The sequence below is a fragment of the Phaenicophaeus curvirostris genome, chromosome Z (assembly GCF_032191515.1).
Source record: "Phaenicophaeus curvirostris isolate KB17595 chromosome Z, BPBGC_Pcur_1.0, whole genome shotgun sequence".
NCBI classification, from domain to species: Eukaryota; Metazoa; Chordata; class Aves; order Cuculiformes; family Cuculidae; genus Phaenicophaeus; species Phaenicophaeus curvirostris.
The window spans coordinates 47,778,235-47,805,800 of record NC_091431.1 but is presented as its reverse complement, the minus strand read 5'-3'; the positions used below and the strand labels follow the sequence as shown (position 1 = coordinate 47,805,800).

At 36.8% G+C, this 27,566-nt stretch overlaps 1 protein-coding gene across 3 annotated transcripts in view; it reads left to right on the top strand.

Annotated features, from left to right (window-relative positions):
• The window catches only part of SMARCA2 (SWI/SNF related BAF chromatin remodeling complex subunit ATPase 2), a 159,054-nt gene that overhangs the window by 14,143 nt on the left and 117,345 nt on the right, over positions 1-27,566 (top strand). For all 3 annotated transcript variants that reach the window (XM_069880348.1, XM_069880349.1, XM_069880350.1), the window contains exons 4-11: positions 6,164-6,493; positions 7,352-7,453; positions 9,634-9,883; positions 16,389-16,515; positions 17,740-17,913; positions 18,127-18,300; positions 22,144-22,314; positions 26,148-26,201. In XM_069880348.1, coding sequence (XP_069736449.1) covers positions 6,164-6,493; positions 7,352-7,453; positions 9,634-9,883; positions 16,389-16,515; positions 17,740-17,913; positions 18,127-18,300; positions 22,144-22,314; positions 26,148-26,201 — 1,382 coding nt within the window. The remainder of the gene's footprint in view (positions 1-6,163; positions 6,494-7,351; positions 7,454-9,633; positions 9,884-16,388; positions 16,516-17,739; positions 17,914-18,126; positions 18,301-22,143; positions 22,315-26,147; positions 26,202-27,566) is intronic.

Genomic DNA, 27,566 nt, shown 5'->3' with positions numbered 1-27,566 from the left:
GAAGGAATGATAACAGAGAAGAACCCAAGAAAACCTGGAGAAACCTTTTTTAATATCTCTAATGTTTGGTCAAGGGCTCATCAAAGTTCTTTCCAAAATTTGTTATGCTGAAAAATAGAAACATTTTTTTTACCAATTGCTACATGCTTCTCTGTGTCCTTTAGTTTGCAACATAAGGGAACATGCATTCTATGAGCAGCCCAGTACATTGGAGATTTAACAGGTAACATGTTAATTATATTAATTAGTTCAGCAGGTAAGGCTTTGTGTATTGCATAATTAATTACATTACAGCAACACCTGAAGAATCCTTCTGAAAGTAGGATCCCAGCTTGACGTACCCTGTATAAATCTGTTAAGAAATGGTTCCTGTTTGATGTGTTTTCTTGTATATTATATAGGGTAAGAGTAATGCTGGAAGAACAAAACGGGTACAGATCAGCAAAGTGACTTGGCCTGAACTGCTTTGTGCAGTGGGGTTTTCAGTGGGCTCTGTTTGAAACCCTTGTCTAATTTGTCAGCTGAACCCCTCTCTGGGAGCTTGAACATTAGGAAGTACTGTTTTTCCATTACACCTTTCAATATCAGTTAAGTAAAATAGAACTGACTGCAGGGAAAATTTTTCCACTAATTTCAGTGAGATGCAAGCATGATCATCCAAGAGCAGAATTTCATATGGCTTTGCATTGAGAAGCATTCTTTGGCTCCTAATGAACTTGTTGCTTAAAATGAGCTGAGCATTTAGCCTGTAGATGAAGATGGATACAGTTCAGACATAATATATTAAGCTAGTTAAATTACATGATAAAGCTAATTATAAATAGAAGATGATCATCCAATTGGGGATTTTTCTAGTTAGTCCTGTAGGACTCTATTGTGTTTCACTGCTATTCAGTGTATTTGTCAGTGGTCTGGTATAAAATGAGCGCTGATAGAATTCACAGATGGCATGGAAGTTTAGCAGGAAGTAATGAACCGGTTGGTTAAAAAGGCTGATCAGGGTGCATGGTAGAATGCACTTATTTCTCTACTGTGGTTTTTAACACAGCCAAAAACATTCTATGTCTGGGAGCAAAGTAGTTTATTGTGGAGGTGATATGAATCATAGAATGTTTTGGGTTAGAAGGGACCTGAAAAGATCATCTAATTCCCACCCCTCTGTGATGGGCAGGGACACCTCCCATTAGACTGTGTTGCTCAATGCCTCATCCAACCTTGCCTTAAACACTTCCAGGAATGGGGCATCCACAACTTCACTAGGGAACCTAAGACTGTGTCATACGAAGCAGAAAGGCTGAAAGGAGTTTTAGTTTTTCTGGTAGACTTAAATGTGTATTGCCACACACGGTGTTTGTAGCCGTGAGATGGAATGTACTACCTGCATGCAGAAGCAGGGACGTATTATTTGAGGACTTGTATTGCCTTTTCTAATAAGCTAACTGAAAGCTATGTCATAGTGTTGCATTGCATTCTAGTATCTACAGTTAAGAAGGATGCTGAGGAATGTTTAAGGTAGCATCAGATGTTTGTAATGTTTTTTTGTATGAGGAGAGGCCAAGTGAGCTGAAACTGCATAGCGTGAAAAAGAGACTGCTCAGAAATACATGTTGGGTCAGGGTGAAGAAGAAGGAGCTACACTTTTGCAGTGATATCAGTGACAAGAGGAGACAGTTGGCACAAACTAGAACATATGAAATTCCATTGGAACATAAGAAAACATGCTCTTACTGTAAAAACAGCTGGACAATACAGCAGGTTGTCCAGAGAGGTTGTCTAATTGCCAGCCATGTTGACTTTGTTGAATCTCGTACAAGTGGTCTTGACTGTTAAATCCAGCCTGTCCAGGTCCCTCTGTAGAGACTTGCTGCCCTCAAGCAGATCAGCAGTTCTACAGAACTGCATGCTGTCTGCAAACTTGCTGAGGGAGCACTTAATCCCCTCATCCAGATCATTGATAAATATATTAAACAAATGTGGCCCAAACACTGCTCATGACCAGCTGCCAACTGGTGAACTCCATTCACTACAACTTTCTGGGTTTGGCCATCCAGCCATTTTTTACCTAATGGTAAAACATGTTGCTGGGGAGCCTATCATAGCTCACCTTGTTTGAGCAGGTGGTTTGGCTGGAGGGTCTTGAGAAATCTCTTCTAACCATAATGATTCCGTGAAATTGTGCCATATTTAGAAGACAAATAAAGGACTTATTTGAAGCTTGGAAGATGTGGGTTTTTGCCTGGAAAATGTTATACTCTAGTTTTTATTATCTTGGAGATAATTAAAAGATGACTTGATGAGTCTGTGCATTCCCAGAAGAAAGGATTGTAGTAGATGGATTTGTCGCAAATATGACTGTTTACACAGTGTTGGTTTATCAGCAATTTAGGATTTATTGATATTTTTGAGATAGATAGCAAGATTAAGTTGTATAATTCTTAACAGGACTTAATCATCAGGCAATTTTACAGAGGGTTTAAATGGAATTTGTTAGAATCAAAATAACAGCTTAGTTAAAGATTTGAGGATGGCAAGGCTCACCAGAGATGTACTGCAGTGTTTCCTCAATCAAATTACACATACATACAGATGGAGGCTAAATAAAATCAAACACACAGACAGACAAACCTTTCTAAATCAAATTGCATGCATGTGCACACACACATGCGCACACACACAGGTTAAACCATACTTAATTTTCCCTTGTTGTGAATTTCATGATTTTTTTTCACTTTGTCCTGGTATTCATCAGCAGATGATTATTGAGCCTTGTGAAATGAGGCCTTTGAGTCATTGTGAAATCTCCAGTGGATGATCTTTCAATGCTTACAAAATCTACCCTGAGAGTTGTCTGAAATCAGGGGGAGATAGTGGCTCACACAGCCTGCTGCAGTGCCAGAGGGCTCATTGTGGATCATTTATTTATAGGATGGTGAGATGATTTGCTTTGGTCAGTGTTTTCCATTTTGACCACAATTCCTGCCAAGTCATTCTGGTATGCAATTCAGGCAGCAGATGCCCTGTGTGTGGCCAGGGCATGTCTGACTGCAGCAGCCCACCCTTGCTCTTGTAACCGAGATTTCAGCACAATGGGACTTCTTCCCAAATGATGCGCAGTTTATTGTGAGATACCAGAGTGGTCTAGGGCGGGGACTGCACCACCATAAAATCCTTGATTTTTTTTTTGTTTGTTTTTGTTTTAAAATGCAGGTACAAAAATTCAATGCAAATGAATTAAGTGAATTCAGACTGTATTAAATATGTGTTTTACTTAATTAAGAGAAGTAATTAATGTTTGCACTGGGATTACCCAAGTGTTTGTGGTAGGTTTTGTGTCGCATGAAATTTAAGTCAACACTGGATGTCTTTCTCATCTGTTTGATAGACCAAAGGTAGAAGATCCTTTAGAGGATAAGAATATGGTCTCTTTTGGACAAATAATACAGGCTGTTGTAGCCATAATGGTCCTTTATTGCCAGAAATCTGTGAATTTATAAAGTCCCCAAAATACTGAGAAGAACTGGTAAGCTAGGGGAGGAAACGATGTTTTTAACTCTTTGAGGATGGAAAGATGGATGGATAGTCTTCATAAAATGCTGCAGCTCTTAGAGCTCTGGGTAGAACAGTTGTGACAAATGCATAGGCAGCAGTCCCTCTGTATGCAGTTTACACTTGGAACTGATTACAAAATGAGTTTTCATTTAAATATCATATTGTCCAATAGCCTTTTTAATAATTTTATTAAAGAAGATGTTGCAAAAGTGTCTCAAGTTCAAAAGCAGTAATTTTTATAAAATATGTGCTTACCAGTGTGGGTGATAAAGTAGAAATAAATTGTTGAACTACAGATGCAATTACAGATGTAATTTATATACAATTACAGTTACAATTTATATAAATTGAATGTGCAGTTGTGGATGAACAGTCCTGAAATATAGACCACTGAACTTACAGAGAGCACGTTGATACAGAACTTTGGAAATTTGGAATTTCCAAATTTTGGAATTTTGGAAGTTGATACAGAATTTGGAATTTTGGAATGATTCTTCCAATCTGTACTAAGAAATAATTAACTAGCCCTTTTTGAGGTGAGATACCTCACTTTGATGAGCAAATCAGAAACATTTGTAAGCTAAATCTGCAAGGACTCTGTAGTTTTGCTTATAAGTGCTTATTCGCTGTTTGAATGGCAGTTACTGTTCTGAGATTTTTGCATTTCTTTAACTATTGATAATTACTAAAATAAGGTATGCAAGTTTATTATTTAGATTCGGGGTTTTTTTGGTGCTAGGTGGAATGCTAGTCATTAAGAAACAGCCTGTTACTAGCTCATACAGATTGTTGCATTTTTCTTGTAGCCATACTGCAATAGAAAGGATTTCAGAAGTCTGATATTAATATTGTGAATTGGTATCTTTCTCCTCAGTGGTTACTCCATTCCACTCTTGCTTCCAAACTGGAGAAACGTTAACATTCCTGACTATTTCTGGTGACCAGTTTTCTTTTCTTGAACTTGTGCACAATGATGTCCCTATTTAGTCTTAATACTTTTCTTTATTGTTAATAGGCTAATAGAAAAGAAAATCCGTTGCTCCAGCTTCATATTTATCTGTTTAAATAGTAGTCTTACTACAGTTAACTGAATTTAAATTATATTACAAAGTGCCTTTATTCTCTGAGAATAAACTATACTGAAAAAAACAGTATTAATATCAGAAGTATGAAATTCACTGTAAACTGTTAAACTGCTAAATAGAGTTATCCAGAAGAAGAAAATAATGTTTAGACTTGACTTTGTTAGAGGAATGGGGAAAAATTGAATTGATGGACTTAGAATTCTTCAGCACTGTCATCTATCGACTTGTGTAAGTTGTAGTGACTTTCAACTGCTATCATCTCAGAAGAGCTCAGACTACTTTGAGGTTTTGCGTATGTTGTCCTTACTTAAGGGCCTATAAGAATTTGAAATTAAAGAGAGGGCAGAATTACTTACTTCTGTAACCTGGACTGTATATTGGTGAAATGGATGTAGTTTAACTTCAAAATGTCAGGGAGAGGGAAGAAGAATAGATTGTTGTCACAGAACCATAAACTGTGGCATAAACTTTGGAGTTATCTGTGGGTTGCTAAAGAATAGGGAAATGAGTCAGAAGATTTCTTGATTTTTTTTTTTAAAGTTTTCTGGGCTTCTCAAATTGGTAAGAGTATTATTTGCGCTCTGTGATACCTCAGTGAAGTGGGGAAATAGTTACCTCTTTTTCACTCTTGGTTGACATCTTTAAAATCTGTCTGTTGTACATTACCTGAAGGATCACTCTTCATATTCTTTTTCTGATATGCTACATATTCTTGGAAATCTCAGCCAGAATCTATGCCATCTCTTTTCATTGATGCACTGTGAAGCTGAAGGAGATACATATTGATTGTAATTAAAATTCAAGCTTAAAACCAATGCATTTGCAAGTGCTGTAGTAAGATACAAGCACTGTTTGCTTCAGACATGTGCTTGCTTTCCTGGAACTTTATATATAGAGTAACACAGTCTCCAGCAGCTTCTTCAGAAAGTAGATTTTGTGCTTTAAGTTGATGTTCCAAGTTCTTGAGCCGCCCAAGCAGTAAGAGGTATTGAATGCATTATGTCTTGCTTAAACCTTTAATTATGTAAAATAAAGAGCAGTTGTATTAAAATTGAATAACATCTATTTTTATTTTTGTATGTTCGTGAGGTTTGGCAAAGAGGGCCTGTATCAGTGAATGACTGTTCCTTGATGTTTGTGCATCAGAATAAACTTAAAATATTAAGCTGTAAAATAGGCAGACTTCACTGCATGTGTACAACAATGAAATATGTCTGACATTCTAGTGAAACAGACCACATCCTTATACTTCTGTATTATATTTCAATTTTTAGTTTGTCTTACTCCAAATACAAGGGTAATTGTTATTTTTAGGAATTATTGGATCACAGTTCTTCTCAAAGAATAGCTCGTGAGGCTATCTTGTTATCCCAGGGAACTTCAGATTGCACTTCTGTTCTTGCAGAAAATACTACAGCTATCCTGACTTGAGAAACGTTTTTATACCTTGTGTACTGTTACAGAAATCTGGTAGAACTTAGATTTGACTAACTAGAGATGTATGTTTGTGATCCTCTTACCTGTTCTAGGTTATATGTCTCCACACCCATCTCCGCTAGGAGCACCAGAGCATGTGTCCAGTCCAATGTCTGGAGGAGGTCCAACTCCACCCCAGATGACTCCCAGCCAGCCAGGACCCATTATACAGGGAGACCCACAAGTTATGAATCAAGCTAACAGAGGCCCTTCGCCTTTCAGCCCTGTGCAGCTGCATCAGCTGCGAGCTCAGATTCTAGCATACAAACTGTTAGCTAGAGGTCAGCCTTTACCAGAAAACCTCCAGCTTGCTGTTCAGGGCAAGAGGACCCTGCCTGGTATTCAACAGCAGCAGCCTCCCAGTGCCTTCAACAGACAGTCTGGTAAGTGAATCTGCCCTGTGTCATTATGCAGGTAATTTTTGAAGTTCTGCTTGTGGAAAATTAAGAAACAGGTACTGTGCTGTGCTATCATTTGAGGCTGTATTCTGGTGTCTAAGTGAACAGAGGCCTTTGGTTTTAAGCTTAAAAAAGTGTGTAAAGCCCATCTGTTGCTAATAGGATATTGTCAAAACTGAAATAAAAATTATTTCACTGTACGGTACTGCATCCATCCTGATTATACTTGACATGTTTTTAATGTTATCACTGATCACAATTTTACTGTTTTTCTTAGAGTGAATTTTCAGTCTCCTGTCACTGCATGTAGATAAAATTTGGACTGAGTTGTTGTTGTTCTTGAAAGTAAACCAAACCATATGTAGTGTCCTGTCAAGTGAAAAATAGGAGGAAAAGAAAGTGTTCCTTTTTTTTTTTTTTTTTTCCGCTGCCTGATGATAATAGATGTTACAGTGCAGGAAGCAAGCACGTTTTGGTCCTGGGAAGACCATTGCCTTAAACACTCCACACGTGTTAGTTTCTGAACACTTCTATTAGTTAGCGTGCATTAGAAATCAAAGGTTAAGATTATATTATTTTGTTGTTAGTAGTGCTTTTTATAATTTTCCTGGTCACTTCATTTCCGTGACAATGGCTTTGCTATCGAGTAAGGGTTTTTTTTAGGAGAAATGATTTTAATATGCTTCACTGCATATATTTTTTCCACAATAAAATCTACTTAAATCCATATTAAATGAAGAAAACCACTAGATGCCTGAATAGGCTAGCATGCTAGAAAGCAGAATGATTTTTGAATACTTGGAAATGCTTTGTGTCCTAATATGCTGCTCTGTCAAATTGCAGGTATTGGGTTACATGCAATGAGCGGTGCTGCAACTGGACCAGGGCCAGCTCCAGGGATGCCTGGACATACAGCTGCCATTACCCCAAAAACTTGGACTGAAGGTATAGCAGAATATAATGCTAATTTTATGCCATGTACAGATCTGTGGTTATAGAGTGTGGTTGAGTTTGTGGAAAAGATGCAGGGTTGAAAAAAAGAGGAAAGTAATAAGGTGTGCAGAAAAGTAGTATAACCTTTACTGTGCCTGTAACTTGAATCAAGGAGAGTCTAACCATTTATTCATCCGTGAGTGACCTGCCCACATGAAATTAATGCAGATGTTAGGCAGCCTGAATGTGAAGAGCCTTTTTACAGTCAGTGAAATATGTGAGCTGCTTGAGGGACACCCATAAAATGTACTCAACAAGTTATGTTCCAAACATTGTTAATTGCAATAAGTTTGTCTTTCAACTGTAGTCTTTGCTACTGTAAGCAAAAGTTTTCAAACTTTGGTAGAATTTTTTTTTAATTGGATTGCTTTGAAAAGTCAATGTAGTCTTTGAGATCTAGTGAATACCGTAACTTATTTTCCACTGTGTGATAATCCGATGTTGAAACAAATCATTCGGGTTTGGGTTTACAACCTGATTTTATTGTTTGAAAATAAAGTGTAAGAGGTAGTCACTGAATCACATAATCATTAAGGTTGCATTGAAAAGATTTAGAAAACCTGTGGGTAATGTATACTGTTTGAAGTTTGGGAGTTTTTAATAGAGAGTCAAAAATAAATACAATATTGTGAGCTTGTGAAAGACACAAGCTTCTCATGCAGTAGAAATATTATGCAGTGTTGAAGCATGTGGGTAAATCTGGGGACAGTGATTACTCCATGATAGCTGATGTCATAGAAAAATTGGCATTAGTCAGCTACTTAGGGCAACATAAAAAGAAAAGGAAATTCCAATATGTAATCAGATGTAGAATTGCTTTTCTTGGAATGTTCCCAATGAATACTTATAATTTGAGTAGGATAATAGAGAAGAGAAAAAGAGAAATTGTTTCTTGAGAGATTGAGTTAAGAGGTTGAATATGAATTCATCAGGTGCAGTGCATTCTAGTTAAAGTGCTGGTACTAAAAAATGCTGGTAGGTATACAGAATTTCTAGATTGATAGTTTTCTCTAAATAATCTAGTGTGTCATCATCATATGTCCATCCTGTTTAACTCTTTACTGTTGGTCTTTTTTCATTGCTTTTACTTTGTAAGAAAAAGATCTGTCTGTCCTTCCTGTATAAGTTTGGAGTCTTTATTTGATGCATTTTTAAACATTGTACTTATTTATTTAGATTTATTTTTCACTTATTGTGTGATTGTTTCCGATAGTGTTGTTTTACAGTTCAGTGTGACACCACGTGGGGGCTTTTGGTGGGCATCCTGTTGTTTTAAAAGCTGAAATACAGTATTGCTAAATACAGAATTTAAAGCTTGTGCTAAGGTACCTTTTCTGGAGTCGAAGAAGTGTGAATGACAAATCGTGATCTCTGAAGGAATTTTTTTATCTAGCTTTCATGATGTTGGCTTTGAATTAGGGTTGATTACAAGATTGCAGGTATACATTGTAGTTGATCTTCTTAGCATTAAATCACTATAACTCCCTAGACAGTTAAGAGACATCTTTAGTGCTGTGACATCAGTAGTCAGTGGCAGTTTTTGAACACCTGAATGCTTGGATGGCCAGTTGTCATAATGGGATACTGAAATCTACAACTCTTTTGTGTCTATAAATGGCAGGCACTATTTTCAGGTTGACTGAGGTGTTAATTTTCAAGATTATTAGAATGCTGTAACATAAAGCAGTAATTAAATTCTTGGCATTAGAAATACTTAAATATAATTCACAGGAGACTGTAGTGAAACAAAGGCATGTACATGCCATATACATTTATGTCCAGTTGTAGAAATTTTAATATGGCTATGTAGTTGAGATGGAGCTCTAAATGCAGACCTGCTGAGATCACAATTATAGATACTTTCTAAGTGGTGCAAGGATAATGAGCCGAAGGCAGAATTAGGTCCTGCACTTGCACGAAATCAGTTCCAAAGCCGTTTTGGTTCTTCTGACACTAGAATTAAAAGTCAGCGGGGGTGGAAATAGAAATTACAATAATCATAAAGTTTCAGATGCGTTTTCTGGTAATTTTCAGTGTTTAGCTTAGCTTTGCGTCTTGGTTTCAGAAACCATCTTGATTTTCTTCCTGCATTCTATATTTCATGTTATGAATAAGTACTTTTTATGATTCAGGCCAAGCACCAGATATGAGTGTCTCCAACGCGCAGCAAAAGCTTCCCGCACCACCCCCTAGTGGGAGGCCTTCTCCTGCCCCTGCTGCTGCCCAGCCTGCTGCTGCCATGCCTGGGCCTTCTGGACCTCAACCACCGCCTGGACAGCCTTCACCCATTGTTCAGCTGCAGCAAAAGCAGAATCGGATCAGCCCTATCCAAAAACCGCAAGGATTGGATCCTGTTGAAATACTCCAAGAACGTGAATATAGGTAAAAGTGAATAACAGGTTTCAAATTCATATGCAGATAGTTTGTTCGGTTTTTTTTCACTTTCTCAACTGAAATTCCTTGCAATCAACTACTGTGGTGACAGTAGTATAAACTGAGTTTCCAGAGAGAGGCTATGTCAAAGAGAAGTATGGAGGCATCAGAACAAACAATGATACAATAGTCCCCCAAGTTATGCACTGGTAAAGCACATGGGCAGTATCATTGCAGACCAGATAAGTTTAGAAGAGCCTGGAGGGTTCTGCTGGATTAGTGTATTACTTGGATGCTGCAAACACTGAAAGTTAGGACATCAAAATACTTGTATTCTACAGAGAAACCTCTTCAGTGCAGCAAGTTTTCACAATTAGAAGCAAAAGGGAAGTTAGAAGAGATCAGTGAAGGTCAAAAGGCTGATGAGTTAGTGGCTACAGCAGAATAAAATTTTATTAGTGATGGTGTGGTTGGCTGGCCTACCAAAAAGCAGAGAGAATATTAAGGATTTTTTTAAAAATTGAGCTTACCATGAAGCATGATCTTTAAAAGTTACCTCCTGAGTGACCTAATTAAGTGTTGAATTGCATTTATTACAAAGAATAGAGGATGACATTGCTTGTGGCTTTAGAGACTTTTTGGTTCTACTCATCAGCAAGGGTATTAAACAGTTGACCCTGAGAATCTGCCGAGCAGAAGGATCTTAATTTGCACCTAAAATATGTTTGTGATATTTATCAGTCAGAGGATAACTGCAGTTAGTCTATTTGCTCATTTTAGACTGATCGTGCTTCTTCTAGTCACTATAACAGTCAGTTTGTAGGGGAAGGTAGCTGAAAAGGTTGGTGATTTCACTGAAGACTGGCTTAATAACTTTTGCTTTACAAAGGTAAAACACTGTGAAGTGGTTTAGGGTGCGATGCCATCTCCAGAATCTAGGCCTTGGTCCCAGAAAAGCTCTGACTTTTCATATAAGGTGATGCTTAAGCAATTTATTGCCATGTTGTTGTGGTTGTTCTGCCATTCTTACTCTTTTTATCTTAGGACTGAATGGCCACAGCTGTTTCAGTATGAGCAATCACTGTTTTCTAACATGTTTTTCAGAAAGCTTGTAGGACACACTGTTACAGGGTTTCACAGTTGCTCTGATTGACGAATTCTAGCACTAACCTGAGTTTTGTGGGAAAGTGTGAGCTTTGAATCTGATTAAGTGAGGTATTCTTGAAAAGTACAGATTGGATTTACTTAGTGGCTATACTGGTATTGAGTGGGACAGAGTTACATTTCTTCATAATAGCTAGTATGAGACTGTGTTTTGAATTTGTGGGGACAGCAGAGTTGATAAAACATTGATGTTTTAGTTAGTGCTGAGCAGTGCTTACCCAGCATTAAGGCCTTTTTGGTGCCTCACATCACTCTGCCAGTGAGTAGGCTGGGGGTGCATGAAAATTTTGAAGTGAGCACAGATCAGACAGCTTACCCTAACTGACCAAAGGGATATATCATACCATATGATGTCATCATGATCAGCAGTAAAACTGGAGGAGAAGCTGGTGGGGCCTTGCTGCTTGGGCACTAGCTGGGCATAAGTTGGTTGGTGGTGAGCAATTTTTTCATTTGCATTGCTTGTTTTTCTTGGGTTTTATTTTCCTCTCTCTTTGTTATTTTAATCTCTCTTTTCCTTACAATTCTTTAAAAAATATTATTTATTTTTAATTATTAAACCTTTTATCTCATCCCATTAGTTTCTCACTTTTGCCTTTCCAATTCTTCCCCTGTCCTGCCAACAGGGGTGCAGTGAGCAAGCAGCTGTGTGGCGCTTAGTTGCTGGTCAGCGTTAAACTATGGCAGTGACACTGAAAGTGGTATTTCTAGACTAAAATTGTGAAGTGTACTTCTGGGGAGACAGTAACTTAGTGCTAATTTATGAGCTATGTGATAAAAAGTTAATTGCTGAGGTGTTTGGTGGTGTCTTTTATTATATACACATTTCTCAAGTGTATAACAGCAGACTATTAGGGGAGAATACAAGCCACTGCATACACAGTTCTGTTTCTTAGTGGATCATGTACATGATTTCTGTATTAGAGCAGGTCTTCTAGAACAATATTGTAGATGTGAAATACATTAGGTGTTGCTGTTAAAAAAATTACGTCTTTTTTTTTTCTCTCATGGGTAGCAATTCTTTTTTCCTTTCTGTGTTACTAGGAAGTTACATAGTTTGTTTCATCAAGTAATTAATCAAATAGACACTTAGAATTACAGTATAGTGTTCCTATTCATTAACCACGTTCTAAATAGACCAGTACAAATGGAGAAGCAGTAATGTGTCTATTAATCAGGATCTGAAAAAGCTTTATATCTAATGAAATATCAGCAGATTGTTTTTTCTCTGTGAAAAGCTTTGAACTGATTATGAAAAAGACTCCAGTGTATATCTATACAAAGAGGAAAAAAAACAATGAAGAGTTAATTTTGCTGTCAAATTCATGTGGTTCAGCCAAGAAGCTATTTGCAGCATATGTTGATTTGAGATGAGATTATATGATAATTGCTGTTTATCTCTGTGTGACTAAAAGTGGATAAAAAGAAATGTAGATATTTAAAACTCTTATCAATATAAGAAGTTTAAGTTACTCATGTGTGGAGAGCTGTTAACCTTGTGATTCTTGAAATCTAGCCAGAATGAAAAGTTCATACTGTGCTTTCATAAAACTCTCCTTAACACTTACTTCGAAGTAAATCACTTCTTTTTAATCTCACTGAATAGATCTCTTAAAGCTAATGATAATGTGTGTAATTTAAAGTTGTTCTATTGTGTAGGAGGGCTTTTTTTCACTGTCTCATTGCTAATTAAACAAAGTGCACTTGCTAGTGTCCTGTAGGTTGTGTATGGTTTCTTTCTGTTATCTATAAAGTCTCTTCTTAAATGTCTTCATGGTTTACTGCATAACATCCATACCATGCAGGCTTGAATGTGCAAGCATAACCACTGCTGTTGACCTCAGTTAATGAAGAAAATGTGTAGATCACTTGTTCTGCAGAGATATCGGTGTAGATGCACTAGCCACTTTATGGATGAAGATAAATTACTGAACTGCAAAGATTAATTAAATATATCCTTTAAATGGTGAGATTATATCCTTCAAGTGCTTGTAAAAAGCATATAGGAAACTTCTTTCTTTCCATTCTGTTTACTTAATAGTTATTTTTTCATGAAGATACCAGTAGTCCAACAAAGTGCAGTCGTTCTCCTTAAAATTAGAAGGTGGTTGTGGTGAGAAACACTTAAAATAATTGTTGTATTCCCTTTAGTTGGGATGCCTGTCAAGAAATTATTTTTAAAATCCTACAGACTACTCAAGAAAATATTGCTATTGCTGTTAGTAGCCTAGGCAATATAACTAGTACCACAGAATCACTGAATGATTGAGATTGAAAGGGACCTCTGGAGATCATCTAGGTCAACTCCCCTGCTAAAGCAGGTTTGCCTGCAACACGTTGCACAAGGTTGTGTTCAGGCATGTTTTGAATGCCTTCAGAGAAAGAGACTCTGTAGCCTCTCTGAGGAGCCTGTTCCAGTGCTCTGCAACACTTACAGTAAAGAAGTTTTTCCTCATATAGAGGTGGAACTTTGTGTGCTCTTTGTGCCCATTGCTATTGTACTTCTAAAAAAGCCAGAAATAAACTACCAAATTGTGTTCCTTTTTTTGTTTTATGTGCACTCCATCTCGCTCTTCTCCCTTGTGTATGCTACAGTTTTTCATTAGTATTTAAACTTTTTTTGACCACGACTTTATTTTAATAGAGAATAGACCTGAGTTACAATGAGAGTTTTCTGAGGTAGTATCTGTACTGACTTAGAAATATTGGTTGTTTTTCCTGTTCCTTCCCTCTGGCTGGATTATGAAAGGGAGATAATCACCCATAGAAGTGTAGAAGTGTGATTGTTGTAGCTCAGTGGAGACCTCTGTTTTGCTGTCATTTCAACATATGGAGAAAACAAATTGGAGGAAAAATAATCCTGGAAATACTAATCTTGTTTATAATTTAATGATAAAATTTCATATGAATTTATTTCTGGTCAGCCTTTTTCTAAATCCGAGTTAAGAAAAAGCAAAGGAAATTATTAGCAGTATGAAGAGTCTTCTGTATGAAGGTGGACTGCTTAGTGTGATGATAGGAAATAGTAAGCACATTCCATAAGATTGCATTATGTTTAATCATATCTCAAGGAAGTTGTATATTTGCACTTTTATTAATAATTTAGATGGCAGAAATATAAACTCTGGCCCAACTTTGCCTATTACTTGAATTTCTACTGTGTAAACTTTTACATTAGCAGGCCACATATTTTGTTCTTGGACTGAAAGTAACAAGCCAGTTCTGGCAGAACTAAGTGAACATTTCACTTAGTGTTTGTTTGTGAAGCATTTTTAGTTATCTAAAAACATAAACTATGTTAGGAAAACCAAAGATTAACTTTTTGAGGCCACCCTCTTGCACAGTACAAGAAGTAACACTCAGTGCTAACTGAAAAAAAAAAAGAAAAATATATTTATTATTCAAATGCCTTGCTAAAGTCACGGCCTAAAAGAGTAGTTTGGAAAGATTGTGACTACTAAAATTTCGTTAAAGTTAGTGAACCCAGAATTTGACTGTTTTGTTTGTGATAGTTTCAGGAGAAGAATTGCAGCTGTTTGGGGAGTGAAATAGAGTAATAGATCATAGTTGTAATGCATGGTTACGTCCATGTATGAATAAGCAACAGGCAAGAACCCATCAGTGATTTAGAACAGTATTCTTTTTGTACATCTTGGGTGCTTTCTTATATGGATGTAAAATAGTTCATCTAATCTCCAAGAAAACCACTTAATTATCAAGATTTTGCACCCTTAGGTGCACTAAAGTCTCTTCTTAATAACTGGAATGCCTAGTGACAGGTGAAGTTGTAAAATAACATGGACTTTTTTTTTAGTGTAGAATATACCCTTGAAAGAACAAAATATGCCACTGTCATTTTCTGAATGAATGATTTTTCTGTGGGAATCACGAACTCCTTTGGACTTGGACAAATATCTGTAGCTTTAAATGGAACTTGCTGTTGATTTTCTTCTCAGTCTATATGAAAAACTTTACTATCCTAATTCTGCTTCAGTTATTCTTGAGGACACTAACTTAGTAATCTGCAGTAATGCAACATTACCTCCTTTTTGTTGTTCCAGGAATTTCAGAAGTCTTCTGGTAATATAAAAAAAATGCATAGTTTCAGGAGGTTTAGGAGTTTAGGAAGGAATACTGTTACGGAGGAATTATTGTCTGCAACTGTACAAGTGATTCCAGTTGCTTTTCAGATTACATCTAAATCATGATGCATGCAGTTACTGTGGGATGCTAGTATTTTGATTTGTTCTGGCTCTGTGGATCAGGTGCAGCCATTTTTCCTGATGTGTGATATACTTTCCACCTGTGAGGCTAACATGTTGAATGTGTAAAAGTTATGTCACTGTGCTAATGCTATGGAGTGATGATGAGGTGAAAAGGTGGGGACAGAATAATAACTGTGTGCAAAGAAGCCCTGTAGAAACTGTTTCCTTTCTCTCTTCATGGCAGTTCCAAAGTCCTCTTCTAGGAAGACAATAGCAAACACCTTATCCTGACATGATGTGATGTTTTGTGCTTTGTGAAAGTAAAGGGAAATTTTGTTAACGTACACAGATGAGATACCTTCTTGCTTCCTGAACCTTTAGCTTTTTGATTTTAGGAGAGGGAGGACTCCATGGTATTGTGGAGGGTCTGTGTGTTTGGCTTTGATTGGTTTTTTTTTTTGGTTTTGGTTTGATTTTCTGTTCCCTAAAGCATGTGGAAAATGGAGGGCGCTTATTCAGTAGATGCAACTTTCAGCTAGTAGAATTTTAGGGTCTCTTGTTTTAGTGCCTTGGCAAAATTTGCAGCTCACAGAAGTACGTACTTGTAAATAAATACAGAAAAACTGTGTAACTGTTAGCTCTATAATTTTGGTTTTCAAGGTAAAAATAGAAAAGAGTCAAGTTCTATCTGGCTTGTCCATTATTCTCTCATTCTCTCTCTCTCTTGAATTTGCATATGAATGCAAAAGGAGCTTTTAAACGAAGAGTGAAATAGAATCTGATTTACAGTGTAACAGCTATGTAAGTGTGAATACTAATGAACCTTTTCATTTGTCAATAAAATGAGCAAGTAGAATTCCAGATATTAAAGGAAGTTCTGTATTATCACTGACTATGTTATGCGTAAACTGGTAACCATCAGAGAAGTTTGAAAATAGGTTCCTACGTAGTATGAGTAAGAATTTTTGTGTTTCTTTTCATGCATATACTTTTAATAAAAACTAAAAGAAGGGCCAAGGGGTATTTTCATTACTTGATTTTTTTTTTCAAAGTGAAAAAGGATGCATTGCCTACTTTTACTATGTAACTTTGATAACCACTTATAGATTTCTCCTGATGTCTTACTCAATTTTCTGTTTACTTAGGCTTCAGGCTCGAATTGCTCACAGAATCCAGGAACTAGAGAACTTGCCTGGTTCTCTGCCCCCTGATCTGCGAACTAAAGCTACGGTGGAGTTGAAGGCACTTAGGTTACTGAATTTCCAGCGCCAGGTAATGCCTTTTGCTTCAGGAAAATTCTCATAATGTCACAGCTAAACATGTTCATGTAACAAAGAGTAAACTGGCGAGAGATTTTGTGGCAGCACTGAGCCTAAGTAGGAGATTTTGCATGAGGGCACGCTTGACCAATAAACAAATCACAGAAATGTTTAAAGTCAGATCTTGTTTTTGTTTATTTTGTTAATAAAAATGTGCAGGTGTTATTTTCGCTTTCTGCTTTATTCTTCCAGTCTCAAGTGCAACCACAGAACTGTGTATTTCATAATGAACATGACCTTGGCAGAAAGACAAAACGAGAGGTGGAATAGGGTACAAGCTGATTTTCAACACAAATCCCAGTAGACACATCTTTCTGGACATACTTTGTATTTATGAGTCCCTTTGTTTTAGGAACAGTTGTATGTTGATGTTTTGTGTGGTATTTCTCTGTGATCTGTTTTCAGGATTTCTGTGGTGGCATGCAAACTTTCAAAATTAAACATAACAGGATGATACCTAAGATAAAAATTGAATGTTGAGTGCATGTATCAGCAAATTAATTTCAGAAACTGCCAGACTCTCAATGGGCCTCTTGCCATTGGCTTTTCCAGCTAATTTGGAAGAACAAAGATGTGATTTGGCAGGTCAAGCAAAAATACTTCCTGACAGAAGCCTTGGCAGTAGTTGCACCATGATATCCAAGTCTTCCTTCCCTCTGCCATTGGCATTGCTTAGTAATGGAGTTTTATCAGAGGTCAGATGAAAAGCAGCAGGCTCTCCCTGGGACTCTGGCAATACTGTTCCAAGACCCTAACGTTTACCTCTCCCTGCTGTCTGCAGCTGGCAATGAAACAAGTGGTCAGCTATGTTCAAGTCCAGCTCTAGAAAGTATGTTATACACATTGTTCATTCATGTTTTACTTCAATAGTGTGTCATCTTGGCTAACCCCTTGCATTGCAGCAGAATAGTCATTTGTAGCATCTTGTAAAGAAGGAAGAAATTATGATTAAAAGTGATTCACACTTTGGACCATCTTATGGAGACTGAACATTAGGGAGATACAGCTTCTGTGACTGTATAGGTGCTGGATCTTTTCAGAACTGTATGGAAAGAGGAGGCTGGGACATCTGGAATTCTGCTGTTTTGCTCTGCCATATCAGTGTTGAAAGTTGTTCCTCTGTGTAATAAAAATGATTTGATTTTAAATGTCTCTTTTTTTTTTTTCCTGCTGGCAGCTAAGACAAGAGGTAGTAGCCTGCATGCGTCGTGACACAACGCTGGAGACAGCATTGAACTCCAAAGCATACAAACGAAGCAAACGCCAGACTTTGAGGGAGGCCCGTATGACAGAAAAGCTTGAGAAACAGCAGAAGATAGAACAGGAAAGGAAGCGTAGACAGAAGCATCAGGTATTTTGACTTATTAGATGTCGCCCCATGACAGAAATGCACCCTGGTTTGCTGTGCGGGTTTTATTTTATTTTTCTTTGGAGTTTCTAAATTGAAAGAAACTCCACATCATTTGATAAGTAATTGGAAAATGGTAAGGTTAGAACTTTCATATTCCTGATTTCAAGTCCTGTGCTTTGTCCAATTGTCTGCACTAATTTGTTCTCTTTCTAGGAATACCTGAATAGCATATTGCAGCATGCTAAAGATTTTAAAGAGTACCACAGATCAGTTGCTGGGAAAATTCAGAAACTTTCTAAAGCTGTGGCAACTTGGCATGCCAATACTGAACGTGAGCAGAAGAAGGAAACTGAGAGAATTGAGAAGGAAAGAATGAGGAGACTAATGGTAAGTAGCAGAAGGAATATGGTTAATTAAAAATGGTAAGAGGAAGGAATATGGTTAATTTAGCTAACGTCACATACTTTTGAATATTTACTATAGAGGCTTAGCCACATCCATGTATTTCCTTTGCAAAATAAAGCTTCTGTAATATAAAAAGTATAAATCTAAAACTGCTGCAGTTTGGTTATGTGTATTCTAATTCTGTTCATTTTAACATGTAGCTGCTTTTTTTTTAAGTTTTTGTTAAGAATAATTATTTCTTCTACTAGCATGAAAAGTAACAGAGCCATTTCTGTGTAACATACCTTAATCTTATTAACTACATATCCTAACAGTATTATGTAATTGCAGGGCTAATGGTCCATTATATAAATACTGGACTGTGTTTTATTTCTGTGTTTATGGTTTCAAAGATTCCGCATGATGAACTTGTTCATGGCATTCCTCTGCAACTTGTACACAGAATTGATTTCATGTGCTGATATACATACCCCATAGCATTTTGAGAATTAATAGTCAGTCAGTTCTATACGTTAATGTTCCAGGGCCATACTCCTTCTTGCTTTATCATCGTTTTTTGTTCCTTGCACCTGCATAATATCAGTTGTGTCCTTCTTAGGGCAGAGTAGAATGGATTTGTGCATAACTGTCTTTTCAGAACACTGTGAAACAAAATCAGCAGGCTGCTGACATTTCAGGAGTTAAAACAAACGTGAAATTTAAGGTGTATGCAAATTAGTGCATTTGTACAAATATCTTAGTAACTCTGCTTGGAAGTATTTTCAAGATGTTGGTTAGCTCTTTCTTTAACACTGCATTAACCCTTTACCAGAATAGAACTGAATGACAGTTGGTGGGCTTAGTTTGAAATGTGCTGGTAAAAACTGAAATGTATTTAATAGGAGCGCAGATGTAACAAAGTAGTCTAGGCCCTGTAGAGAATCTGTGCTCACTATGAATAATCACTGAACAGTTTGGTTTTAAAAATCACAAAACCAAATGTAGAAATAAGTAAATATGGAAATATTTTATATATATATATAATATATATATTCATTTTTATATATATATAGAAATGAAAATGTGTAAAATACAGTGGAAAGACTTGTATAAAAGAATAACAAATGTTTAGGTCCTACAGCATCTCTTAAAATTACATGGTAGTCAGCTTTATAGAGCTTTTTTTATAATTAGAGATAATTATCAGCAGTCTATCTAGCCAGGCTTCTAAAAATGTTAATTAGAGAAAACAGAGCTGATTAAAAAAAAAAAGTAATCCTGGTGTTTTAGAAATATTTTTGTGCATTGATATCCTCTGTTGGAAAAGATGAAGATTTGAACATCCAGCAATTGCACAGGATACCAGTGCTTTCAGAATATCATTGTTTTCTCCTAAGACTTGCTGACATGCTCACCATGGCCGTGGTTAAGGTTCTGCCATAGATACCACAATTCATAAGCATTTTCAGTTTCAGTCTTTGCACTCAAAATTCTTTGCCTCTACTGCTTGATTAAATCCTTCTTCAAAAGCAAACCATATGTTGTTAGTAGGGTTATTTTGTCTATGTAATTTTATCTCAGTTTTGATAAAGTTTGAATGTGCAGATATTTACTACAGGTTTTATCTTCTGGGATACTCAGTGTGGTCTAGGAAAATGTGCTGTGTCTAAAACGCTTCGCTTAACTTTTCAGAAATGTCAAATTCCTTCCACAGATTGTTCTTCATTCACTATGATTAGAAATTGTGATTGAGAAACAGCTCATTAAAACTGGTAATTTCACATGCAGGAATGGGCATTGGTATGATTTAAAGAGATACTGCCAAAGATACTGAATGTATAAAGCAAGTACCTTAGCTAGATTGTGATGGCTGTGTATTTAGTAGTAATAATAATGATGATAATAAGTAATTATAAAAACTTAGGGTTTTGAACATTACAGCTGAATTTTATGAACTCAGTTTTAACATTACAGATGTTCTTGCCAACTTTCATCAGTTCTGGTGTCTCTCCACAAAGGCAGCGGATTTTTTCTGTCTCCCAGAATGTCTTTTAAAGTAATAATCCTTAAAATGTTTCCTACCTGTGGTTTTTTTTTTTTAATACGGCATTGTGTACTTCCTTTGTTTGTCATTTTAGCCAAAATTGACAAAGGCATCTCTGCTGCTTCCCTTGTATTTTTCTGATGTGCTCAGATGCTGCATTATATTTTTGCAGCACAGGAAAATAACATTGCCTGGTATGTCTGACCCCTAACTAACAACACACTTAGTGCTATAAGGGTGCAGAAGTTGTCAGAATGACTCAGAGATACAGCTTATCTGGTGAATCATGTATCTGATAGTGACGTGTATCAAACGTGAAATAACACCAGAGTAGAAAGTTGATAGATAATCTGCCCCAAAGAAATTTTTCTTGTAACACTTAAAGGAGAAGATTTGAATTTGTATTGGAGAAAAGACTAAACGTAAGTTTGCATCCCACTCCCATGTTCTTCTTCTGGGTTTGGGTTATCTGTACTTCACGTCTTTGAAGATTCCATCATCTGTGTGTGAGACTTGCCAAGCGTTTCTGCTTTGGGACATTGTAATCTGATGTGATTTTATGTGATTGTCGTCTTTTCCCCTTACCTGTCATAACTGCTGTAGATTTTTCAGTCATTAGTCCACAAGAGTAGGAGGTACTTAGAACCGGAGTTCCTGAATCCCAAACTGACCAGGAGCTCTTTAGACCAACTGCCAACTCCCAAAGCAGTGTCAACATCAAGTTCAAAGCATACTGCTCTAGGCTTCTTTCAGTCATGTCTTGAAAACCTCTAAAGCCAGAAATGGCACAACTTTATCTTCAAACTTGACTAGAGTGCCCTCCATCCCTTCCTCTGGCTCGCTGATTAGAGAAATTAAACACAACATGCCCTAGGATTGACCCCTGGGATATCTCTCTTCTTACTCTCTCCAGAGAGAGTAACAACTTAAGCAGCTGTACAGAGAAAGGACTTGGGGGTATTGGTGGATGAAAAGCTGGACGTGACTTGGCAATATGTGCTTACTGCCCAGAAAGCCAATGGTATCCTGGGCTGCATAAAAATAAGCATGATCAGTAGGTCAAGGGGGGTAATTCTACTCCTTTGCTTTGATGAAACCCCACCTAGAGTACTGCATCAAGCTGTGAAGTCTTCAGCATAGGAAAGATATGGACCTGTTGGAGCACGTCCAAAGGAGGGCCACAAAGATGATCAGAGGACCAGAGTACCTGCTCTATGAGGAAAACCTGATAGAGTTGGGGTTGTTCAGCCTGGAGAAGGGAAGGCTGCAGGGAGACCTTATGGCAGCCTTTCAGTACCTAAAGGGGGTGTAAAGGAAAGATGGTGAGGAATTTCTTTATCAGGGAGTGCAGTGATAGGACGAGAGGCAATGGCTTTAAGCTGAAAGAAGGTAGATTTAGGTTAGATATTAGGAATAAATTTTTAACTTCGAGGGTGGTGAGGCACTGGAAGAGGTTGCCCAGAGAAGCCATGTATGCCCCCTCCCTGAAGTGTTCAAAGCAAGGATTTGAGCAACTTGATGTAGTGGAAGGTGTCCCTGCAATGACAGGGAAGTTGGAAGTAGATAATCTTTAAGATCCCATCCAACCAAAGCCTTTTAGTGATTCTATGATTCTGTGACCTATTAGCACGAATGTATGACCCTGTAGCTCTCACAGTCCAATTAAATGTTTTACCCACCTTGTCTGCCTACTCAGATCATAATGACTTAACTAAGATAGCAGATAATTATTGACATAGGAGTTAGTTAATGTTCCTGTGGAAACATTCCTGTCATGGCTGATTTCTGTTTTGTATTACTAGGCTGAAGATGAAGAAGGCTACCGTAAGCTGATTGACCAAAAGAAAGATAGACGCCTGGCTTACCTATTGCAGCAGACAGATGAGTATGTGGCTAACTTGACTAACCTGGTGTGGGAGCATAAACAGGCACAGGCAGCCAAAGAGAAAAAGAAGAGAAGGAGAAGAAAGAAGGTAAGTAGTTACATCTGGTATTTTTAGGCTATCTCTACTTCAGCTCCAACTTTAATGTTGATAAATGTAGTGATACACAACAGTTATACACACACCAGAGTATCTAAAATCATTTACAATGCCAAGTTCTTAATGGTGAGGGAACTAATATCTCTCCACTGACACGTATAAGAAATTTGTTATTGCTAATTGCAAAGGTGGGAGAAGGAGGCAGGAATAGAAAACTGTGGACTGTTAACACTGATTTGCTGATAAACTTTCTACAGGTAAAATTGCACCAGATGTGCAAGTTAGCATTGAAGTCTCTAAAAAGGATTCATAATTAATTGAACAAAAAAGATGGGAAGTCTGGTTTATGTTGCTGTTCCATACAGAGTAGCTTCTTTAGACCTCCACATTCTACACTTGGTTCAGTGCATTTTGTAGGACCATTAGAAATGACTAGAAAGAACGAACTTTGGGAAGTTTATTATATTAAATGAGTATTCTGCCAGTAATATTGTTCCTTGTGCGTTCTTACCATTTAATTAAAGGTCTTCAAAATTATTTTCTTATATGAAATATTTTACCCTGTGAGAGAGGCTTACGGAAATGGAACAGTGCTAGTTTAAAAAACAGAATTCTGTGTGTGAAAGAATAATTAGGTAATAATTTGTCATTTTTGTGGTGTCTGAGTACCTTTTGTCTCTTGCAGGATGGCTGAGAAGATTTTTATAGTCTTATTTCCATGTCTGGTTTACTAGTAATTACTGATACAAGTATGAGTATTGTATTTACAGTGTTTACAGGTAGCACTGTAAATTAGCTAATAAATACCAGCATGTTAGAAATCCTGATTTGAGATCTAAGTAGTCTAGAAAGTGCTCCATATTTTCTCCTGTCCCTCTTCAGGACCTCTGTACTTCTTGGTGAGAATGTGTTCCTAACGTAGAAAAAATCCCCTGCTTACAAAGTTCAGATGTAACTTACACAGTGTTCTTGGCCTGTATTACCAGTGAGAACAGTTTAGTAATGTACAGAATTCACAGTAGAGATCATCCTTAATGAGATAGTGTGTGGAGTAGATGCACTGGTCTAATGAGAAATATTAATTCCTTCAACAATCCACATCTGTGGTATGGTTCTGTTTCTGTGTCAGTTTAGCTGAAGTATGTATGAAGAGCAGAGTATCATCTGGCTGTGTCAATAAAAACATAATTTTCTATCACTGAAGTAAAATGGAAGTATGTCCCATAAATATTTAATACTTCTAAATATCCCAGCCTAAAACCTAAGGGAAGATTTGCAGAGAAAAAAAATAATCTCAGCTTTGTCTTCATCATCTTCAGGTTTTTGTTTGGAATGAAGTTACTATTCCACTACATCTGTCAAGGGTACAGGAGTGCATACAAGTATTACACTTTGTTTTAACGTGTAATTCTATAAATTCAGTCTTGCATGGTGGCAGCACTCATTGAAGCTAGTAGGTGCTGTGTCTTTTTCCAAGTAATACAATTTTAACGCTTACCCTTTAATGTTTTGTAATCCAGGTGAAACAGTTTAGTCTACTAACACCTGTAGTTAAATGGATTGTACTTCGGGACAAATAAGAGAATTCTTAAGACTTTCTTCTAGAATTGTCAGTAAGAAGGTGGATGGTGAAGTACTTCTCATCTTTGCCAGGCTTAGATGATATAATATCCCAGTGAACCCTATATTCTTAGAAGAATATAATTTCTGGTTAGTCCATTTCTTCTCTGTGAGACAGTTTGGGAAATTTTTATGGTAGAATTTCCCTTTGCTTTTTTCACTTTCCCCTGTTTGCATCTTCTGTCTCCAGCCTCCTATTCAGCTAGTGTCTCACATCCTCCTATCTGCCGTCATGGATTGAAAAAAAAAACCAAACTCCAAATAATATTTTCATCTGATCAGCCAGTTTGACTTGCTATGCAGCCTTTTACCTTTATCTGTAGTAGTGTTTCTGGTCATTATATGGAGAAGAAAATGTAGCTTCCTCCATGTATAAAATTGGTATTTCTGTGTCAAGCATTAAATTGTCAAGATTAAAGACAGTTTTGCATCGCTCAAAATACAAATACAAGGTATCTGTTACGATTTACATTAATCTCCTTTGTAACATGTTAATGCTTTCCAAAATAGTTTTTAACTATAGGTTGTAAATGCTTCTGCCCTCGCAGCAGGATCTGATCTTTCACACAATGAGCAGCACTGATGCCTACTGCTTACATAGTGGACAGTTCTAAGATTCTTTCCATTGACTGTAGCTAAGCTTTAACAGTCTTTATATATTAGAGAGCAGTCGCGTGTGCAAAAGCATGCACTCCTCCCCATGTTGTTCATCCAAGGAAGAATTAGAATTTTCCTCAGTCAATCTAGCTTGTTTAGCTGAAGCCAGATAGGTGCAGTCATAACTTTCCCTGCCCCTCTCTTGTTCTGAGCATCAGCTGTTGTTGCATTGAACAGGACCAATGAGATTTGTGTAACCCAGTGAAGTGTTTATAAGCCTCTCCTTTGGGTTATATTTTGTCTATTAAAGTATATTGTATTTTGTAAATATTTTGAAGGTTTTACACTGGAATGAATCTTAGCCAGATTTCTGGGTTTGGTAATACTGGTGAAAGGGTAGTTAATCAAGATCATTAGGCATGTGCCCTGAAATATGAAGGGTATGTAAAAGGATAATAAGTAATAATAATAATAGAATAAACCTTTTAAAAATGTAGAATTGGCCTATGTCTGTTGCTGCATGTTCCCTTGACATTCATGCCTTGGAAAACTGACTTCTTCATGGCAGAGGCAAAGGCTCAGGGCTTGATCTGAAGCAAATATTGAGGATCATCTCAATATTTGAAAATGCGTCTATTCCTTAAGTATACTTTTAAAAAAAAACCCAAATGACGGATTATCTAAATTTAAGACACAGACGAACAATACTTGCAAGTTACTTATCTATGAAACACTGTTTAAGAGATCTGTTCTTGTTGTTAGTCTGATCTATTTACATTGATAACTAAAGTAAAACTGTGCTGTAGTACTACAAACTCAGAACTATGACAAAGGAGGAAGCTGTATTCTGTCCTTCCTAGCTTGTTGTCGGAATTGTTTAGGGAAGTTCTGATTCAGAAGCAAACTCTCCCATTTGCTCATACCTGACATTTTAAGTAGAATAAATGGGCACAGGCTTTGACAAACATACTGCTTATTTCTCAGAGTGGTTCCTGGGGAGAAAGAAAAAAAAATCTGTCTTAATTCCAGATGAGGTCTCCAGGGTTCTTTTTGTTTGTAATTTGACCAACTGTGGTCTAGACTTGCTTGAGATATAGTGCAAAGAGCTCCCCAAATACCCCTTCTAGTTAGTTGTCAGACATAAAAAAAACTTTACAGAGCCAAAATGAAAATGCCTGCATGAATATACAGTCTGTGATACTGGTGTCACCTCCTAAATGGACATTAGGACACTTGAGAGGAAATTAGTAGTAAATCACAGGAAAATTAATGACTGTTTTATTTATATTAGCACTGCATATAAGCAACTGAGCTCTAGGTCTGGACAAGGAATTCAGTAGACCAGCCACACTGTAGGTGCAGGTTTATTACTGTGGCTAGAGGTGTTGTGGGTACCCCGTTCAAGCTAGTAGATGGTTTGTGTGTGTGGTGCTAACTCTGTGCCTGTTTCTACTTAGCCATCCACATCTTTAATTATGTGTGTCCCAGACTATTCAGAAACAGAGTGGAAAGAGTGAAACATACTCATAGTCCAAAATTCTTGTGTCTAAAGTATTCTCCTTACTGTAATCTGACCGTGATAATTTTGACTTCTTCATTTGTTGTAGAAGGCTGAAGAAAATGCAGAAGGAGTGGCATCTGGTCTTGGTCCTGATGGAGAGGTATGAATTTTATGAGGTGTTTTAGCTTAAAAAGTTCCGTATCACAAATGTTCTGAGAAGAGCTGTTTCTTATAACCAGGAATGAAAATTATCTAGATTAATATTTATACTAGCCTGTTTCTCTTCAGAAAGTTGAACACTAAAAGAAAAATACAGTGAATCTATCACTGAGTATGCTGAAGAATCCCTCTAAGCTTTGTTATATACTTAAAAGTAAATGGTATTCATGCAGTCTTCGTGTGTACATAATTTGCTTTCTAAAATGAGGTTGCGAACACAATATATTCTAGTTTCTCATTTTTATAAAATAAATTGCCATTACGTGTAATTACTTTCTAGGCACAGGATAGAATATAGCATTATGGTGGCTTAAAACATCTGAAAGTTCTTTCTTCCTGAGGAGCAGATAGAAATGTGTAATTTTTCTTTGTCATTCTTTGTATAATATTTTCCATTCCGTATCAGAGCTATGCTGCCTCAGTAAGAGCTGTTCTGTTAATGCCATTTTTCCGTTTCATTTATGTTTGTATAAAGAGTTTAGAATGGTATTTATTATTTAACTTCTGATCTTTTTTATATTTGCAAGTGATATTTTTGCTGATTTAGTTAAAAAGTTACAGCAAAATTGCTTGATATAGTTATTGTTGCTTGAGGAAAATGCACATACTATTCCTGTAACTTCAGTATTTGTGGAAATAGGGTAGGTTTTTTACTTTGTCAGTCGCTGCATTTATAACTACTCAGAATTGTTTTTTGTTCATATATATATATGTGTCAAGAAAAGAGTCTTCAGTAGAAGGAAGAAAGTTTTAGAAGTAGAAAATCTGTGATTAAACAGGGCAAAGAATAGCAGAAAAAGTAATTAAGCTATTCTGATTTTGTTAGACCACCAGAATGAAAAAAAGGTTTTGTTACTGCAGGTGTTCTAGCAGCTTAATTGAAAAAGTGGCATGGTGAGTCTTTAAAATAGGCCTTCTTTACTTCAAAAGTTAGCTAAATTGGTACATCCTTGTTTCTCCATGTAAGAGGAAATGTCATAAAGTCAATGTATTTTTTTTTCTTGTTACAGGTGTCTGCTGGTATAAATAACAGGGTTAAATGTCTATAAGCATACATAACTTGTGTCTTGTTTTATAGAAGCCAACAGTGTATTTTTTTTCCATACTGCTCCTGTTAGTTTATTTGGAATATTGTGATATATTTGTGGATGTCATACACAATATATTACACACAGAAATACTGTGACTCAGTGCTTACTCCATAGCCATCTGGGAAGGTGTGGCTTTTAATAACAAGACTTTACTGCTTGTTCAGATCTGGAATTCTGAAAGTGCTTTTACTTCACTTTATTATATATAAAAGCCT